The sequence below is a fragment of the Phoxinus phoxinus genome, assembly GCF_949152265.1.
Source record: "Phoxinus phoxinus genome assembly, chromosome: 22".
Taxonomy (NCBI): Eukaryota; Metazoa; Chordata; class Actinopteri; order Cypriniformes; family Leuciscidae; genus Phoxinus; species Phoxinus phoxinus.
The window spans coordinates 8,831,989-8,853,056 of record NC_136897.1 but is presented as its reverse complement, the minus strand read 5'-3'; the positions used below and the strand labels follow the sequence as shown (position 1 = coordinate 8,853,056).

The following is a 21,068-nucleotide window of genomic DNA, read 5'->3' as shown; positions in this document are numbered from 1 at the left end:
CTCAGACTCAAACTTTTAGTTGTTAAAGATTATATTCCTTGCATAATTTTGACACGTGCAATTACCGGTAATTGAAACAGAACAAACAATACAAGATTTTAAAAATTAACATATGATAAAAAATCCAAAACCTTTTCAGGCATAATCTCATTAAATATGTCCTGAAGTGAAATAAAAGAGCCTTCTGCTTGTATTATGTCCAGGACAATCCAATAAAATACGTTTGACAGATAAGGGAATTTTACAAAACATGCATAAAGTTGAGTCTTCACCTTTAAGCAAAAAAGCATGGGTCAAACTTGTGTGACCCATACGACATCTGGTGTAGACCACTTGATCAAGTCTAGTTTTAAAATTGATAAAAAGTCTGTTTGTAATTTCCTGATGAGTTTCATACAACTTATTATTCTTGCACATATTCCGCTCTTCTTGCCACTTATTTAAAATATATCGATTAATAATCGGTCTGATATTTGAGGGAGGAATTTGACATTCATTAACTTCCTGATTAAGAGCGTCCTTAGCAGCTGCATCAGCTCGTTCATTTCCTGAAAGTCCAACATGTCCTGGAACCCAGCAAAATATAATACTGAAGAACTGATTTAGTAGATAATCCACTTTGGTTAAGATGCAGTCCACTAAAGGATGATACATTTTTTAAGTGTCCAATGCTTAAAGGCAAGATTTCGAGTCTGTAAAAATTATAGAGTTTTTGTTGCTGTGTTTTTTCAATATGCTCCAAAGCTAAAAGTAAAGCACGTGCTTCAGCAGAGAAAATTGAGCACTGTTTTGGAATACAAAAAGGGAATTGGTTTCTTATTTCCAAATATTGCTTTCTATATACATTTGGATGAGTTACTCCTTTCCTCTGATGAGCCAAATTCAAATTGATATTAGGCTTCTTTAATTTCCAGGGAGATATAGAATTGAATTGTATTTGATTTAAAATGTTCAAATTTGTATTTAAGTTCTCCAAATGTGGTTTAATACGAATACCAAAGGATCTGATGCTTTTAGGTTTGCTCTCGGAGTAAATTGTGGGTTGATGACTGTAGAATAGGCTGGATTGGTTTTATTTGCCTTTATTTTGCATATTGGAGTGAAAGCTTCAATCGTCTATTTTGAAGGGAAGGTTCATTGGCTTCAATGTACAAACTTTGCACTGGCGAAGTTCTAAATGCTCCCAAGGCAAGTCGTAAGCCCTGATGATGTACTGAGTCAAGCATCTGCTTATATGATGTCATGTATATGAGTCATATATTATGCTTCTATGGTCCAGACGGGAACTAAATAGTGTCCTATAGAGTCTCAAAAGAACAATGTAATCTGCTCCCCATTTTGTTTTTGCCAATACTTTCATTATATTCATAGCTTTAAGACACTTGTTTTTTAGTGATTTCAAATAAGGAATGAAAGTCATTTTGTTGTCAAATAGAGTACTTGATTTCCTTAACAACATTAATCGGTTCTCTATTAATGAAGAGTTCTGGATCATGATGATGGGATCTCTGGATACAGAAGTGGGTACAGACTGTTTTTGATTTAGAGATCTTGAATCCATTTTCAACTGACCACTGATATATTTTGTGAATACATAACTGCAGTTGGCTTTCAATTGTACTCATGTTCTTCCCTCTATAACAGATAAAGAGATCATCCACATATAAGCTGCAGAATATATTAGATCCGATGATATTCTCAATGCTGTTTATTTTAATGCTGAAAAGAGTGACAGAGAGAATGCTTCCCTGAGGAACTCCTTTCTTGTTTGTGAATATCCGACAAGGTGTTTCCTACTTGGACTTTCAAATATCTGCTAGCCAAATCTTTTTAAATGAAGATGGGTAATCGTCCTCTAAAACCCATGTGCTAAAGATCTTTCAAGAGAAGTCAAAAAAGACAACGACAACATGTTCTTTTCTAATGAAACCATCTCTGATAAAAGTTTTCAGTCGGATTAATTGATCCATAGTGCACTTTCCTCGTCTAAAGCCATATTGATAATCACTTATTTGTTTCTTCGATTCCAGTGTTCAAACAAGTCGATTATTTACCATTCTATCCATTGTTTTACAGTGGCAACTGGTAAGAATGATTGGTCGATAGTTATTTGGATCTGTATGGTCTTTTCCTGGTTTAGGTATTGGGATTTTACGGTTGCTGCTTCAAGTCCTTGTTGGACTGTTAGAATGAGCTTAAAGTTTGGCTGTCAAACTTTCTTCAACTTAATGGGAAAAAAAAGTCTAAAATTATATTTGGTCCACCAAAATTCAAAGAGAAGATAGCCAGTACTCTAGCTCTTTTAGAAATGACGATGAAAGATAGTGTGAGAAATATAATATACAATAATCGACTCATCCCTAAGCTTTGATAAACAGATAAATTCTGTTGTAAAGAATAGATATTATCAGCTTAGATTTATTTCTAAGATAAAACCCTTTCTTAGTTTTAAAGATTTGGAGGTCATTGTCCATGCTTTTATTATGTCAAGAATGGACTATTGCAACTCTCTCTATGCAGGAATCTGTCAACATCAACTAGGCCGCCTGCAGCTGGTGCAGAATGCTGCAGGCACTAAAAAAAGGGACCACATTACTCAGTATTATCCTCTCTTCATTGGCTGCCTGTTCAGTACAGGATCGATCATAAGATTTTATTAATGTTTTTTAAAGCATTGCATAACAGGTCCCCAAACTACATTGCTGACCTTTTAGGATCTTACATATCAGTAGGACATTAAGATCAACGAACCAATTCTTGCTGGCTGTCCCCTATTCTAAAAAGAAGTCAAAGGGCTTTTTCAGTTCTGGCCCCCAAGTTGTGGAAGTCTTCCCCTTCATATACGGCTAGCTCAAAAAATAGGAATTTTTAAGTCTCAGTTAAAAACGTATCTTTTTGACTTGGCTTTTGGTTAAGGATGTTGTAGATTGTAGTTATAACTATAACTGTATGTTTTATTGTTTTAGTTAAGCACTTTGGGCTACAACGTTGCTATTAAATGTGCTATATAAATAAATAAAAGTTGAAGTAAGAACTAGTATGACCAACTATCAGGTAGTTAGGGGAAATCAATCTTACTTTTCGGTATCAAATTAGACCACTACGTTTTTGTTTGTTTTTGTAACTAATAACAATTATGAACATTTTTAAAGAAAACAATTGATGACTAACCTGTGAGACTATTCTTAGCAGTTTAAACAACTCCCAGATATGTCAATTCACATACACTTTCCTTAAATATCTTTATACGTGTTATCCTTATGTAGATCTGTGAATCAAGGTCTATGTTTGTTCCTACACTTGGGTGTTGTATACTTTTGTGTGTGTAGATTGATTGATTTTTTGGTTTGTGTACATGCATGATATTATACTTAAATTTACAATATATTAAGGTTTTATATAGATTTAACAGAAAATATTCAAGTACACTACTTGAATGAATAAATAAATAAATACACTTAGCAAAATAATATTTTAGAAATAACACACAGTGGGGGGAACAAGTATTTGATACACTGCCGATTTTACAGGTTTTCCTACTTACAAAGCATGTCAAAGTCTGTAATTTTTATCATAGGTACACTTCAACTGTGAGAGACGGAAATCCAGAAAATCACATTGTATGATTTTTAAATAATTAATTTGCATTTTATTGCATGACATAAGTATTTGATCACCTTCCAACCAGTAAGAATTCCGGCTCTCAAATACTTTTTTTTAAGAAGCCCTCCTGTTCTCCACTCATTACTTGTATTAACTGCACCTGTTTGAACTTGTTACCTGTATAAAAGACACCTGTCCACACACTCAATCAAACAGACTCCAACCTCTCCGCAATGGCCAAGACCAGAGAGCTGTGTAAGGACATCATGGATGAAATTGTAGACCTGCACAAGGCTGGGATGGGCTACAGGACAATAGGCAAGCAGCTTGGTGAGAAGAAAATTTGAAAATGGAAGAAGTTCAAGATGACGGTCAATCTCCCTCGGTCTGGGGCACCATGCAAGATCTCACCTCGTAGGGCATCAATGATCATGAGGAAGGTGAGGGATCAGAACTACACTGCAGTACCTGGTCAATGACCTGAAGAGAGCTGGGACCACAGTCTCAAATAAAACCATTAATTACACACTATACCACATGGATTAAAATCCTGCAGCGCACGCAAGGTCCCCCTGCTCAAGCCAGCGCGTGTCCAGGCCCGTCTGAAGTTTTCCAATGACAATCTGGATGATCCAGAGGAGGAATGGGAGAAGGTCATGTAGTCTGATGAGACAAAAACAAGCTTTTTGGTCTAAACTCCACTCGCCGTGTTTGGAGGAAGAAGGATGAGTACAACCCCAAGAACACCATCCCAACCGTGAAGCATGGAGGTGGAAACATAATTCTTTGGGGATGCTTTTCTGCAAAGGGGACAGGACGACTGCACCGTATTGAGGGGAGGATGGATGGGGCCATGTATCGCAAGATCTTGGCCAACAACCTCCTTCCCTCAGTAAGAGCATTGAAGAGGGGTCGTGGCTGGGTCTTCCAGCATGACAACGACCCGAAACACACAGCCAGGGCAACTAAGGAGTAGCTCCGTAAGAAGCATCTCAAGGTCATGCAGTCTCCAGACCTGAACCCAATAGAAAATCTTTGGAGGGAGCTGAAAGTCCGTATTGCCCAGCGACAGCCCCGAAACCTGAAGGATCTGGAGAAGGTCTGTATGGAGGAGTGGGCCAAAATCCCTGCTGCAGTGTGTGCAAACCTGGTCAAGAACTACAGGAAATGTTCGATCTCTGTAATTGCAAACAAAGGTTTCTGACCAAATATTAAAGGTATTGTGGAAGATTTTCCCGAATTTTAGAAAATAACCGCCCACTCTACCTGCTCCTGAGAGCCTATTAAACGTGTGCACGAGAGAGCAGTCACGAGCCTAGTTCTCCTCGTGCACGCTCTGTTTACAAGTTGCTGTCGGCATGGCTCATACAAGCCTACTTTCAAAAAGAAGATTTGCACTTTTTCCACTGTCACACATTGGAATTATCAAAAATGAACAGACATAACATTTCAGCATGATAACTTTTACCATTTGGTCATAAGGCTACTTTAGACAAATTGAGATGTTTACCGTGTCTGCGCGGTGCGTGACTTGTGCCAGGGCTAGCATCGCTAATCATACCTTACATTAACTTTCACTTGCTCAGTAATTTTAAATGGATTTCTCCAAATAGCATGCCAAACTTTACCGACTAGAGTAGAACTTTAGTAGAAACTTCGCGACTGAGGCATCAGTGGGAAGCCCAACCTGTGTTTTTAGCGCACGCCAGCGTGTGAAATATTCTCCCAAAAACACTCTGGTCTTGTTTCTTTCTTCAAAGGCCTTTCTCTTCTTGTCATACAATTCGTAGACACTTTTTCTCTTGCGACCCTCAGACATTTTGAAAAAACCCGGTGAGAACAGCGAGCTTCAATGAATGGCTGAAACCGTAGCTCACCACACATACACCTGAAAGTGCGCATGCGCAGAAAGCAAAAACTACCTAGGGACGAGCACGTACGACAGCCTTATGTAAACCACCAGAATGATTGACAACTAGGAGGACCAATAGTCTTGATCAACCCGGAAAAAGAAAATCTCCCACTATACCTTTAAGTTCTGCTTTTCTGATGTATCAAATACTTATGTTATGCAATAAAATGCAAATTAATTACTTAAAAATCATACAATGTGATTTTCTGGATTTTTGTTTTAGATTCCGTCACTCACAGGTGAAGAGTACCTATGATAAAAATTACAGACTTCTACATGCTTTCTAAGTGGGAAAACCCGCAAAATCAAATACTTGTTCTCAAGTATGTATGTGGCATAAAAAAGTCAAAACCGGCAAGTGTTATAACTAACACCAAATCGCTCAACTGTCTCTGAAGACCTGCATCCAATCTTTCTTTATAAAAAGTTTATTTTTGTAAAAAAAAATAAAAAAAAATTGCAAAACCTTGAAAACTCAGTGACCACTGTAAGAAACACTATTTCTTTATTAGAATTTGAGAAGTCCACAATGATAGCTTAGTTTTTTTTAAAGTACAATTTTTACAGTAAAATTGTCAAAGTTAATTTTATATCTGAAAGTATTGTGTGTACATGCCAAATTAAGTTTAGCAAATTTAGGACAGATCAAGATAAGTCTTAATTTCCTGAAATTTCACATAAACATCACAAATCACCTGTCTTTATAACCCACCATATATATATATATATATATATATATATATGTTTGAGTAAAAGTAGTATTTACTCAAGTATTTAAACAGCCTTAATTTATCATGCCTCGAGACAAATTAAATATCTTTGTCCAGTCAGTATAATAATCTAATGCAAAAAATACAAGTCAATGTAATACAGAAAATACACAGCTTGTGTTTCTTCAACACTTTATATTTCGTTTCATAATGTAAGGGTGTTTTTTGATAGATATTTATGAAACGTCAACACAGTTATCCTGCGTTTCTAGTCTGTCCCTCAAAGATGGAATTTTCTTCTGCAGGAGTCCATTTCATGGCGCTGAAACATAGTAAGAAAGAGTTAATACTGCACGACAGCCACAAAAAAATTAAAAATTACACCACATTTAAACAACCTTCATAAATGAGATGTTAGATTTTGAACCTACTTTGTGAACCCATTCATATTCCCCAAACTTTGAATCAAAGGTTCCTTTCTGTAACGAGCGAAGTTTAAGAGTGAAGCGAGGTCCTAGTTCTTGTATGCCCACTCTTTTTTCATTCTTGAAGATGTACCTGAATGATACACATTTTGTTCAGTCATGTACAAAATATTTTTTAACCAGTTAATGAATGAATCAGGACTCTAGAGTGCAACCAATTTAAAGAACGTGTAAACGGACGGTAAAAAAAAAAAAAAAAAACAGATATAGGCAACCAATCACAATTGGGCATCAAGACCTGCAGTGTAAACGAGGCCACGGCAATCAGCATCAGCAAAATAAACGCAAGAAAACATACGACGAACAATGAAAAGAAATAGACAGTTTTTTCTTTAAGAAAAGTAGGCCTGTTCCCCCCAACACTCTCAGTCAATGCTCCGACAACAGCCCAGACATGGAGCTACTTCAGCTATCAGTTCAGGGAAGCACTTTTAAACAGTAGCACTTTCTATTTCTATTTTGAAATGTTTTATTTTGCTTAAAATGTGTTGGTTTGGCAGCTCAGTGAAGCACTTTAAACATTATTTTATTAAAAAAAAAAGATTTTTATTTTTATATACAGTATAATTGTGCTTAAAAAAAGAAGGTAGTATTTACCTAATTCTTGTTTAAAATCATTTACATATGAATGTAAACCTTGGTGGAGAGTATTTTTCACTGAACTAAATGGAAAATATTAGACTTTGTACAGCCATGGCCAAAATTATTTGTCGATTTTTGTTTTCAGGTGCTATGATATACTGGAAAACAATGATAAGCATTTCATAAGTTTTAAAGACTTTTATTGGCAAAAACATTCAATTTATGCAATATTTACAATGTTGATCCTTCTTCATAAGCTCTGTAAATGACATGCTGAATATCAGCTGGTGGGCCAAACTGACGGCGATCCATTCTTGCCTTAAGTTGATCACAATTTGTGGGCTTCAGCATGTCCACTCACCTTTTGTGGATTGACCACAGGTTCTCTATGCGATTAAGATCCGGCCATGATCTCCGAGCCTTTTCATTATCATTCTTGTCCTATGACATGGTGCTCCATCATGCTGGAAAATGCACAGATCACCACAAAAATGCTCCTGGGTCATTTGGATAAATTGCTCTTTCAGAACATTTTGATCCATTCTTTATTCATGGCAGTGATTTTGGGCAGAATTGTTAGAGCGCCCACTCCCATGGATGGTCTCAGGATGCTTCACTGTTGGCACAACACAGGATGCATGGTAGTGTTCATCTTTTCTTCTCCAGACAATCGATTTTCCAAATGTCCCAAACAGTTGGAAGGGTTCTTCCTGTAGAATTTTGGTCTGTGCTTGATGTTTTGCTTGGAGAGAAGTGGCTTCTTTGCTGCCCTACTTTACTCCAGACCACTGTCCAAAAGTCTTCGCCTCACTGTGCATGCAGATGCACTCCTGCTGCCACTATTGAGCAAGCCCTGCACTGGTGTCGACACTATTACGTAGCTGCCTACACTATTACGTGTACATGCTGGGCACTCTGGGACATCCTGAAGCCACATTCACTGCAGTTGAACCTCTCTTCTAGTGAGGCTGTGTCCTTCCTAGTCCAGTCTTACGAAGGATTTGCAGGCTAGAAATCCTTTTTCGCACTGAACACTGGAATAAGACGGTCTAGTAGACTTGGCCTAAACCGAGACCAAGACACTACCAAGACCAGAGGGTATCGAGACCAAGACCGAGACCAAGACCAAGACAGACCAAGTCAAGACCAAGACCAAGTCGAGACCAAGACCAAGTCGAGACCGGAGGGGGGGAAAAAACAGACTAGTGTTGAAGCTAAGCAATAACTTGTATGAATTCAAGAACAGCAGCATACTAGGGTTCAGCCGCAGTTTACATTCAATACATATTACTTCAACTACACAGGCAGAACAATACAGAGACAGACCATGTCATGTGTGACTGTGAGCTCACTGTAAATGTTTTTGCAGACTGGGTGAGATCAACTATAGCAATTGCATGATGGCTGTTACTGCACTATTAGAGGATTGAGACTCCCTTTAACTTTTGTGTACTGTTGAGGACTGACATGACTGGTACTGACTGGTTCATCTGACAAAACATCAAACACCATCTTGCTCCTCCAACAACTGTCTAAGAATGAGAAATATGTAACCAATTGAAATTATACTTAATGTGTAGATGAAATCGTAACATCAAATTAAAGATACACAAATATAAACTTGGATTAGGCCTAATGTTTAGTCAACACAACGGAGATATGCAGTTGATATTTAAAATACCATTTATTTAGTCTAACACCATCTTAAATACAATAGGCCTACTGTAATTAAACAACACACACCGTGCGCTCACACACACACACACCGTGCGAACGTTAATTGTGTCGTCGTGGATATTGTAGTATTGTATTGCTAAATCCCCCGACCACTATGTCGGTCTGAGACAGCGAGACCTAGACAAGACCAAGAGGTCCGAGATCAAGACAAGACCAAGACCAAAGACCGTCAAGGCCGTGACGAGACCGAGACCGGTCTCGAGACATACATCACTACGGTCTAGTAAGCATGCATGACTACGTCATAGAAGTATCCACCCCCACGGTAACGACTGGAAAATAACATTACAATTATGGACAAGCTCAGTGCTGATTTATTTTCTGCTATTTTTTTGTGTGAATTATAATGTGTACAAAGCTTTGCGGGGAAGGATACACTTTAGGGCAGCACGATTAATCAAAATGAAACCGCACGCGATTTAGCAAAGGCTGCGATTATTTTATGCGCAGCTTGTTTTATGCACAAAAGGTTTTATTTTTGAATGAAAAAAAGCCAATATGTATTATTTCTTTTATTTTACAGTTAAATTATTATTATTTATGTAATCAGGGATTTTTTATCTTAAATGTTGCAGAAGCACTTTGTTCCTATATGCACTGCAAGGTTTCCCGCAGCACTTTGGAACTAAGGCGGCCGCCTAAGCAACACACGCCTGCCGCCTTAACTTCGTCGTCAAAACAATGTATATGACCGATATCCGCCGTGTTACTCTGTCCTGTTTAGAGCTTAGATTCTCTGCCCGAGCCCGATATTTCCCGCCGCTATAGTCGGGCCCTTGATCTAGAGACGTGATTAAATAGAAATATCTATGAACAAAACATATAAAAACTAATAAATTGTTATACATCTGTTGCAGAAAAGGAACAAGAACAACTAAAACAAAATAGAAACGATTTACAGGCCAGATTTTCTATTTGTAACATGTTTGCAGCGTTGAGCGATGTAGCCAATCACACATACATGTTGATTTCTTGAACGCAATGGCCAATCAGAAGCATTTAAGATAGAATCCCCTCACCACTCAAAACTGACTTTTTGTTTAGTGCTGAATTCTGCATGCTGGCAAATCCTCTGATTTATAATAAACAAAGTGTAGATATTATGAAAGATTCATTGTGCAGTCAGCATCAATGATAATAACAGATGTATGAGATCGCGATGAACTGATGTCAGCTTTTTAGGAATTATTAAGGGAGCGCACTTTGCTTGCATTCAGTCATGGCAAACCATGCACGAAGCCTGCTTGCTTTTATGTTAAATTAACAGTGGTTTGTGAATGTTAATGCTTTAACAACAAATAATTTATCAGGAGCATTTATGCTGATGTGTATGGTGGCGACACGTAGGCTAACTTGAAGGTATTTCATGGAGGTACACAAAAAAAAAAAATTCTGACAAACCCCACCACCTTAACTAACACATTTTCTGCGGGAAACCCTGCACTGCCTACCGTGAGTTGAGTGGTTTTATTTTTGAATGAAAAGGCAATATGTATTATTTCTTCCTTTATTTTACAGTTAAATTATTTTTGTATACAGGGATTTTTTTTTTAAATGTCGCAGAAGCACTTTGTTCCTACGTGAACTGCCTACCTGTTTGCACTTCAATAAAAAAAAGACTTTGTGGTATTTGGCATTTTTGTTTTTGCAGTATTTTTTGGGGGGTTATTTTTCCTGTAAAGATAGAGATATATATTGTATATCAAGATATAGCAAATATATCGAGATATATTTTTTGCTCCATATCGCCCAGCCCTAATTGCAGCCTTTGCGATTTCATAATCACAATAAGCCAAAACAGTTTAAGTGAGATTTCATGTTAATTGCAGGAAGGGCATTTTTGTCATTTTCTCATTTTGATCATCAACAGGTCTCAAAAACGAGTACTCGAGTGTAATCGAGGGGTGGGTGGGGGGGGGCTTGTGCGGGGGGCGTGGCGTGTCCGTCATGAAAATGTTACGAAAATTAATGTTGACAAATAAAAATATGACATTAAACATGAAAACATGAACGTATGACTAGAAAAAATAACACTATGATGCATCAGTGTTTTCGAAAAAGAAACATCTAAAAGGAATGCTTGAGGTAAAGCTAGAGTAAATGAATGCTAGTAAACTGAAGCACGTTCTACGACAACCTATGAGATTAATAATCAGTAGGGGTGTAACGGTACATGTATTCGTACCGGACCGTTTCGGTACAGGACTTTCGGTACGGTTCACATGTGCACCGAATGCAATCTGTCACGTAAATTAGGCAAGTTTTGTGTGCGGAACATGCGTCAATTCCGAGTTTCCACACGAACATATTAAGTGTCGGAAGTCTCCGCGTTGCACTGATTAAATCTGATTAATCGTTTTTGTGATTCAAATACATGTAAAATATTACCATAACATCTGTCTTCCTGTGTGCGGAAATTTGTTTATGTTGCTGTGACAACGAAACGCGTGCATGCGCGCCTGTGTTAAGAGCGCTTGTTGCTCCATGCGCGCTGATGTGCTCATCTGTTGACATTTCCAAATGCCTTTCAGTTGCTTAACAAAAGCGGGCTTTCCACACAAACAAACGTACATGTGTCATTAGTATGAGAAAAAAAAATGGGATTTTAACTCTCGGGTCGGGCTCGGACATAAATATCTTTATGCCTGTCGGGCTTGGGTCGGGTTCGGTTACTGCTGTCTAAAATCTACTGCCTAAAATTCGGCCCGATCACCACATACACAGCTTTAGCCCAGCCTCTCGCTAGCTAGCGTCATGGCCAGTATTGGTTTAAGAGTATTTTATTTAGTGGAGAACTTTGCAGCAGTATTTTATTTCTTATTCTTTTTTTATTTTATATATTTTTTATTAATTATATTTGATTAAAAAGTGTGTTTAAAAAAAGTGTAAACAAATTGTTAAAAAAAGTTTATAGTAAGCAACCAGCAGTTTAATGTTTTGCATTTCTTTCCCTTACTGTACCGAAAATGAACCGAACCGTGACTTTAAAACCGAGGTACGTACCGAACCGTGATTTTTGCGTACCGTTACACCCCTAATAATCAGATATCATAGATACAGAATATAAACGTAACATTACAACTTACATGAACAAAAGGACGGGAATGCGTATGTGAACTAGTTTTATACAGTCAGTGGTTTGATAGGGAAATTTTGGATGCGCTTTTCCCTTAGCGCGCTGATACACGAGCAACTAAAGCACAGAGAATTTACAACATTCTATCACAATCCTGTTCTCATTATAATGCTGAATATCTTGTGTATATCTTGCACTTAATTTTATTTTGCATGATAGAAAGTGATTACAGTCATCACTTCACGTTTTCAAAGCCATAACTAGAAACAACCATTTCTATCCTGCAATGGAGCTGAGACTGAAGAGTGAATGTACGGTCGGTAAACTGCAGTTGCTAGCTGGTTATTCAACTAAAATAAACACATCTTGTATTTGTGATTAATCAGATATAGACAACATAAAAGTAATCTTCCTACTTACATCTGCACAAAAGGACGCAAATGCGCACATGAACTTGACCGTGCTAGTCTGATGTGTAACGTAAGCGAGCTTCCTTTCAAGGGATACTCCACCGTTTTTTCATTTTAAACTATGTTATTCCCTTAACTAAGACGAGTTGATACATAAATCGCTCTGCCTGTCGTGCCATTCACAAAGTCTACCTCGCGCTCAAGCTTTTTTTTTTTTAGGGGTTTTTATGGGTTTTCCAGAGCCAAGGTTGTAAAGCAGATTTTTTTTTTTTTTTTTGCCAATGCAGGTACATTATATTTTTTAATGAAGATCATGCAATCATGACTTAGCCAATAAGTATGATTTACAGTAGCCTTTGTGTCAGGCTTCACTAACGTGATTGGTGCCAGAGACTGTACACACGTTCCCATCAAGGCCTCAATGAAGAGGATTTTGTGAACAGTGTAAATGTGCAGGTAAGTTACTATTACAATTCTAAATATATCATATTAGTAATATTATTATATGAAATAAAAAAAAAGGAATGGAATCAAAAAGTATGCAGTTGACTGACTAAAATGTCTTGGCGGTGTGTGACACTATACCATATCAGTCACATAGTCACATGTAGCACATTATTTGAACATGGAAACGGAAAATAAATATCAAGCACACTGTATTACATATCTTTTAGAGAGATATTTTTACATTAGCCTACATGCAGTGTTCACTTTCATAAAGTAAAGCAATTCAGGCTTTAGACCAGCCATTTGGATAATAGGCCTACTTAATTTAATGCAGCAACAAATTATTTTACAGTGTACTAAGATAATTAAAAGCTCATTTACCAGTAATGAAGCTGTTGCTGCTACTGGTCCCTGCCGTGGGTCTAAGGAAGAGCTGCCCCCAGAGAGGCCCCCCACAATAGGGTCAATTCACATTCAACCCAAGGGCCAGCCCTTCTGTCGGGGAGTAAGTGGGGGTGGGGTGCAGGACCACCACCTGTTTTTTATTAAAATTTGTATAGCCTTTTTCTTGGTTGCTGCACATGAACAACACATGCACATCATTTAACGGTGTATTTTTAGAGACCAAGAACAGTATAAGTAGCTTAGTAAAGATTACCATTTTCACTTTTACTTGTTCCAATGTTCAAGTGGGTGGTGGCTCTGACATTACAATGAACAAAGTAATTCTGAAATTAAATTAAAATACAAAAAATTATATAGGCTACTGTAACAAGTGATAGAAACATTTAACATGGTCCCCACTATTGAATTTAATTTGTTTGCTACTATTTGCCAGCCCCATATCCTGGCTTTTACAGACTTTGATGTCTTCCCTGGCGTTTTCATTAAACATTAAAATTCCGCATAAACTTCGACTAGGCTACTAGCTTTTGCTCTGCTGCGGAGAAAAACTGTGCGTGCTCTTTGGCCACGGTGAGCAGCCAATAGCAGCGTTGCTGATCAATGTTTCTACTATCGATACATATCCCCTTTTAAACCAGTGCATGCACGCGCAATTATCTCAGATAACTCAATCCAGATATACTAATCATAACCGGCAGGTGTGTTCGAAGAACCCAATTAGCCAGTTCATGATTAGGCCGATTATATCATCTTGGATGTCTCGTTTGAACTCGGATGTTTTAAGCAACGTACGAAGAATGGGCCCCTGGTCCCAGCACAATGGCGTTTTTCCTTTGCTGTGTTTTGTTTGTTTAGTTAACCTGGCATTATGTTCTGCCAGCCCCATTTGTTAAGCTTTTAAACAATTATTTGTTATATTCGTTCAGTTAAATTACTTTTGTGAATAAATATCCTTTGCCTGTAATCCCTCGAGCGTGGTTTCCTCTATTTGTTGTGGCCTTTGAGCCGGCCCGTAACAAATTGGGGGCTCGTCAAACTTGGAAATTATGCTGTAAATTGGGGGGTTTTCCAGATGGTGACGTCTAGTCTGGGATTCCCTTTATTTTTTATGTCTTTTTAGTCACGGGACAAGGAAGGTAAGTGTTTACTTTTTTGCGCAAATGTATATATTGAGCAAATACCCCTGTAGGTATAGCGCGTTTTTCTCTTTAGAATTCGTGTGCATATGAATGTAGTGCGGGGTGAAAGTGGTTGGACTGGTTGTCTCAGGAGCACGTCCACAGTTGTGGCGAAGTTGCCAGCTTGCTGGTCGCTTAACCAAAGTACTGGGTTTTGGTGCATAAATTTCCGCTGCAAGCAACTCCTGAAGACTAGGGTTGAGTTATGTAAATCGGGTTAGGAAGTTTAGAGGGGACGCTCAATTTATTTTGTGGTCTGTGTTGCGCACTATTTAGGTCAATACTATACACTCTTTTGTTTACCAGGGACTGATTGCGGTTGTGCATTGGTCAGGTGGTGATAATCATGGCAGGAATAGATGATTTCATTGATATTCCTTCGGAGGATTTTTGGATCAGTGTACTAGGGATCAGTTGATAAATATAGCTGATCATTATAAAATCAGCGTGGGTGACAAGAGGTTAAAGGAAAACAAACAGCAAACAGAAATGGCAAAGTTAGATTTGGAACGTGAAAGACAGATTAGTTGGAGGTGGTATATTATATGACTTCTCAAGGAATGAAGAGTTGGCTCGGGGCAGCGATAATTCACATGATATTTTGAATAGTTTGCGCTTGGTGCCTAAATTTAGCGAGAAGGACGTTGATGTATTCTTCACGTTGTTTGAGCGTATTGCAGACGCAAGGGGCTGGGTTGATTCAGACCGTATAGTTTTGCTACAATGTGTAAACTGGGCGTGCTCAGGAGGTTTTTTCCTTGTTGTCTCTGGAAGACAGCGGTGATTATACCACGGTTAAAATGGCTGTACTAAAGACATATGAGTTAGTCCCTGAAGCATATCGTCAGCGTTTTAGGAGTTGGAAAAAGGGAGATAAATCTTGAATTTGCCAATGATTTGGGGATGCACTTTAGTCGATGGTGCTCGGCCTTAGAAGTAAAATCTGTGGTTATCATGATCTAAATGCATGATGCTGGATGACCAAGGGTTAATTTTAATAAAACTCAAACAGTCAGAATATTACATTTTACCAAATAAAAATTAGCACATGCAGAAACTAAGAAATATTTTTTTCTATTAAGATATTTATTTTGTTAAGGAAAAATGACATGTTTGAATGTTCTAACTCTAAATGGCAAATGTTCACCTGTTTGGCAAGTGTTTGTCATATGTTCTGACAATAAAGAGTAGTTTAAAACCACAATTAACGCTCTGGTTTATAACTTTCACTTAGGGGCAAAAATCTGCCTTTAAACTTGAAAGAAATAAAGATTTAACATTTATTGTGATAATTATCGATATAGACTGATACAAAAAACTTATCGTGATAATTTTTTTTTGCCCATATCGCCCAGCCCTAACGCAGCCCTCAGTTTGAGAGGCACTCGATAGCTGCACGAGGTAACCATTGCTAACAAGAACTCAACGACTGGAAGCATTTCTTCTCTCCTTTTATAGCAATCAGTCTGCTCTTATACTCCAGTCAGAATGATAGTGTTTTTACGTGACTAATACTTGTTCACATTTTCCCATGTGCTGATGATGCAATTAGTGAAATGATGTTAGCTGGTAATTTTGTGCCAGGGCCAACAATTTGTGTTTTTGTGATTATTTATTTTTCTGGCCAATGAAGCTTTTTGTAATTATTTAAAATACCTCTGATCACTCTGTACTATAATCTAAAAACGTGTGTCAACACCACAACAACCGAAGCTGCAAACATGTGAAAAACACAACATTTATGTTGTAACATTTATAAATAATACTTTTGGCCATGACTGTAAACTTTATGGATTACACAGCATAATTTTAATTTACCTTCAAACTATTAAAATGAGACCATTTACCTGTGAAACCTGAAAAAGATGAAGTCTCTCTGATTGTGAAATGTGGCGACCTGACGGCCCACAAACTGAGGATCATGAGGAAATAGAGCAGCAAACAGCCGGCCGATGGAGTGACCGAGTCTAGTAGAAAAGTTGTTGAGGATGACTTCTGGGACGTGTTCTGTTGGGCTCTTACCTTTTCTCTAGTGAGGAAAAACAAAAAAAGGTTAAGGACAGGGCTGTGCGCCTTTCAGAACTGACAAAAATGCATATTAAACTAACTAATTTCCTGAATTGATTTAGAAAATAGGATGCAGAACTGGAATTTAATTTTCTTTATTTTTTTATGAAGGATATACATTCTAAGAAATTTACAGAGCTACTGATGCAGTTTTTATTAATACATTTAATATTTTAGTTTTAATTACCCATAAAATGTTATTATATACACAACACATTAACTATTACCAGAAACAAATTTTTGGGAAATCTTTATACTCCTGTATCATATTAGCAGCTACAGAAATATAGGATCTTGGAAGAACACCTCATTTCCCAGAATGCTGTATTACCTTTCAAAATTAATTAAATCTTAAATGACATTTTGTGATGCTCTATGGCAAAATTTCAAATGGCCTTTAATCAGGTTGACACTACTGAACTTTAACTATATTAACTAAGAAATAATAGAGTCCTTTAACCAAGAAAAGAGTAAGCATTTTTGAAGTTCTGGTTACATTTCTTATTCTATTTAAACTTTCTAAATTGTAGATTATAAAAATAGATTAAAAGATTTTTTATACTTCTGCCAATTGCAGATAGGCTTTAAAATTCATAATAGTGTTTCTTTGTGAAGGTATCAAGGATGTGTGTAAAAATCAAACTTTTGATGGTCACAAAGTTTCTTTTCTGCAATTTTCCAAAAGTCAACGGAAAAATCCTAACCAGAGTGATGCCAACTTCCAAGTTGAACTACATAAATATGTCATCCCTGCAACACTGAATACATATTAGTGGAATTATGTTGCATCATAGAAAATGGACCAGCAAAATTCCTTGTGTGACTATTGAATTTCTTAGAATTACAATTTAGTAATAAACAGACCAATACCAAGAGGGTCCTCACACCATCGGTGCTCGGTTCCAAAAAAACAAAAAACACTCACCTTCATTTCCTTGCGAAGACGGACACTACTGAGTTTGAAATGTGCAGTTGGCCCATCAGGAAGGTGACAGAGAACCAAACCGTCTGTAACACTTTAAGTAAGGGAAAATATTTCTGTAGAATTCAGCGAGTGTTTCTCATTACCTCATTAAGCAGATAATACAACCAAATCTCACAGATCTAAGAAGTGGTCATATAAAGAAGTCTGAACAAAGGATACTTGGCACCTTTCTGTCCTCATTGATCACTATCAGATAAGTGAAACCTCTAGATACACACTGTGGAATGACTCTCTTCAATGCCAGGCCTCTTCTGTAGTAGACATGTGCATGTGGGATTACTGTTGCCAGATGATCACAAAACCTCACTGTCCTCTGAAATAAGGCAGACACAAAAACCCATAAGAACAAAACGTTTGAAGGAAACTACTATTCTTAAATAGTTATTTACAACAAGAGTGAATTAGAAAACAGTACAGTATACAGAAAGTTGAACTCACTCCTCTGGGCCTATCTGAGGTGGTGATGAGAACTTTGGGATTTGTCAGCCGATTGAAGTAAGCAGCGAACTCATCAGTTCCTTCATCAAAAGCCACCTGGATTTAACAAAATGCCACAAGTTACTTTCAAAGTTGTAAATGATGTCTACAGAAAAAGACAGTAGGTGGAATAGGGATCACAAATCACCTCCTCATCCTCTGGGCTGACTGTAGTTTCATCATATATTCTCTGGTTTTCTATTGTTTTGGGAACTTCTTTAGGCGGAGCCTGAAATTAGAAAATACATGGAAACACCAATAAACAAAACAAAAAAACAAATGGAATTTTCGGACAATGACTTGCAAAAAAACAGTTGCATAGTTTCATTTGCCACATATTAACTGCAAATGTAATGCATTTGATGTGAGCAATATACCTGTTAAATAAAATATATTGATAGAAATTAGATTTAAAAAAAAAAAAGCCAAGCAAGAATCAACTAGTTCCTTTAGTAAATCGTTACTGTTTGAATCAGTCTGAGGAATATTGAATAAACTCACAAAATCCTTCAGAGCAATTCTGATTATTTCTAGTGATGTCCATCTCGAATTGAAGGCAGTTGTGTACTTGAGGTATGTGAAAACTTATATCAGCATCATTATTGTGTGGTTATTCATATGAGAATATTAAGTATCTCAAAAAGTATTGAGCAATGTAGGCATTAACTATTAAGAATGATTGATTTCACTATTGAATTGTTTACAACTAAAGCATCTAAAGTATCATATTAATATGTAAATATTAGCTTTTAAAGTATGGTTTGAAATTAAAATACACATTTCATAAATAATTTAATTCATAGAACAGGTATACATCTACACAGGAATTATAATAACAGGAAACAGTGAATGTTTTATCTTTTCATAACATTTTTCAGGCAGCCAATTTAATTAATAAAGTCAATTTAATCTGATCTCACAAATTACATCAATTTAAGAAATGTTGCAAGAATATATATATATATATATATATATATATATATATATATATATATATATATATATATATATATATATATTTTAGTAAAGTCCCACTGGATGCAATGTAAAATAATGCCAAGGTAAAATAGAAATGAAATAATTTGTACATGACTATTGTAAAATAATTGTTTCAAAAGTTTTTTCTTTAAATCACCATTTCTTTAAAAAATGTAGTGTAATATATGTCATTATAGTCCATAAGAACATTGTAACAAGTTTTTAACTAAGTTTTTAAAGGAAATTTGATTTACTTGATCATTTATTGTAGTTGACAGTCTGAGAACATCAAGATTTAAGAAAGCTTGTCTGATGATAGAAATGCAAATGCTGTGAAATGCAGTCCATCAAACATACCTTATCACCAAGAGCTTTTCTCTCTTTCTTCTTTTTCTTTTTCAGTTCCAACTTCAGCTGAAAGACACAAATGATAGCTTTAACATATAATACAGGAAATTTGGGAAATTCTTGACATGTTCCAGAGCTGACTGTGTATCAGGCCTTCAGAGAAAAACATACGTAAAAGTGGTGTTTTGGTCCATTTAAATTATTCTTTCAAGAAAACGTATCGTTCTTGTTTACTTTTTAGTGCAGCAAATGCACGTTTGTCTTCTTAGCTAGCTTTTGATGCCCAAATGGCTGTCTGCCCTGGCCGCTCTCCAAGGCTTGAAACACAGGCACATTGCGCGTTCAATTCAATAAGAGTGTATGTCTGTGAGATTTCACCTTTCTTTTCTGCTCCTTGATTTTAAGGAACATCGAATGTCTGCGCTGCTTGTTTTTGATATCAGACATGCTGAATGTGGGAGGAAAACATGCTCCTGACACTGGTTTCTCGTCTGTTACTTCAACCTCCGCCTGATCCATTTTCTCCACTGGAGCTTTGTCGGGTTTAGGCTTTCGCTTTAGGTTCTTCGTTTTCCCCTTTTTCTTAGAAACACTTTCTGAAGTTGTTAATTCGGTAGAATCCATTTTCTGTTGCTTGTGTCTTCTCTTCACGTGTGTGAGAAACTCTACTTCCGGTTCAACTGGACGTTCCTGATGCCACGTGAGTTGGTGTTGTGTTTAGCGCCTTCTAGCGGAAAGTCAGATGATTGTTAAAAAAAATACTACTTCTTCTTTCTTTTATTGTCAACTGCAATAGGAAGTGCATTACTGCCATCACCAGGGAGCATTTGATCAGATTCTTTAACATGAGAATCAGTTTAAATGTCGCAATTAATTATCCACTCTACAAAATGGAAATGCAGAATGTTTATGCTTATTGTTGTACTATACATAGTCCATTATGGTGTTTTCCTATTATATTTAGGCAGCCATGTAATCTTGTGTGCCCTATTCTCAACCTTGTAAGCATCTTTTCCTCCTGCTGTCTCAGATTACTGTACCTTTTAACTATCACTTCTTTCTGAATGCTATGTCGTCCTTTCTCCTCCTGATCCCACGTATCCTGCCAAATTTTGTAAATATTATCTTTAATGATAACTTTAATTTCTGATTTACTAAGTGGAACTTATCTATGCTCTACCTTTAGCTATATAATAATATTTTGCTAATTTATCCACATTTTCATTTCCCTCAATACCCACATGTGCTGGAACCCAAATTAACTGTTACTCAACCTGAACGTGAAAGACAAAAGCAAGCTTTCCAAAATTGTTAATACTGCAGAGAAGGTGATTGGCAAGTCACAAAGGCAGCTTGGGGATGTATTCGATAAGGCGGTACTCAGGAAGGCCAGACAGATATCAGCAGACACCCTACACCCATTAAACTCTGAGTTTGAGTTGCTTCCATCTGGTCGTAGATTCAGGGTTCCAAGGGCGAGCCGGAACATCTATAAGAAATCTTTTATCTTTTATTCCCCATGCCATACAGGAACTTAATTTAAACTGAAAGCATTTTTATATGTGTCTAGGTCGAAACCTACCTTATTTCAATTGGCTGCGCTGTTTTCCATTTTCTGTTGTGGTATGTTGATGGTGGTAACGTTGTATTCCTAATTGTGTGTTTTTT

The 21,068-nt window shown here is 37.0% G+C and overlaps 2 protein-coding genes across 2 annotated transcripts in view; both read right to left on the bottom strand.

Annotated features, from left to right (window-relative positions):
• Nucleotides 1–21,068, bottom strand: part of LOC306991003 (uncharacterized protein) — a 538,544-nt gene that overhangs the window by 511,748 nt on the left and 5,728 nt on the right. The gene's annotated exons all lie outside the window — the stretch shown is intronic.
• On the bottom strand, nucleotides 6,271–20,119 carry rpf1 (ribosome production factor 1 homolog). Its single transcript, XM_079598084.1, has 9 exons — nucleotides 19,779–20,119; nucleotides 19,410–19,466; nucleotides 18,223–18,303; nucleotides 18,036–18,131; nucleotides 17,757–17,910; nucleotides 17,538–17,620; nucleotides 16,393–16,574; nucleotides 6,657–6,783; nucleotides 6,271–6,547 (listed from the first exon to the last, which is right to left on the bottom strand). Exons 1-9 carry the CDS (start codon nucleotides 20,022–20,024, stop codon nucleotides 6,506–6,508), a joined length of 1,068 nt encoding a protein of 355 aa, XP_079454210.1. The 5' UTR covers nucleotides 20,025–20,119; the 3' UTR covers nucleotides 6,271–6,505.

Excerpts from the sequence above, each read along its gene's own strand:
- rpf1 (XM_079598084.1), bottom strand. The coding sequence starts at position 20,024 with ATGGATTCTACCGAATTAACAACTTCAGAAAGTGTTTCTAAGAAAAAG. Across the intron at positions 19,467-19,778 it reads TCAAGGAGCAGAAAAGAAAG|CTGAAGTTGGAACTGAAAAA; the intron begins GTGAAATCTCAC and ends TGTGTCTTTCAG. Across the intron at positions 17,911-18,035 it reads CCTCAGATAGGCCCAGAGGA|AGGACAGTGAGGTTTTGTGA; the intron begins GTGAGTTCAACT and ends GCCTTATTTCAG.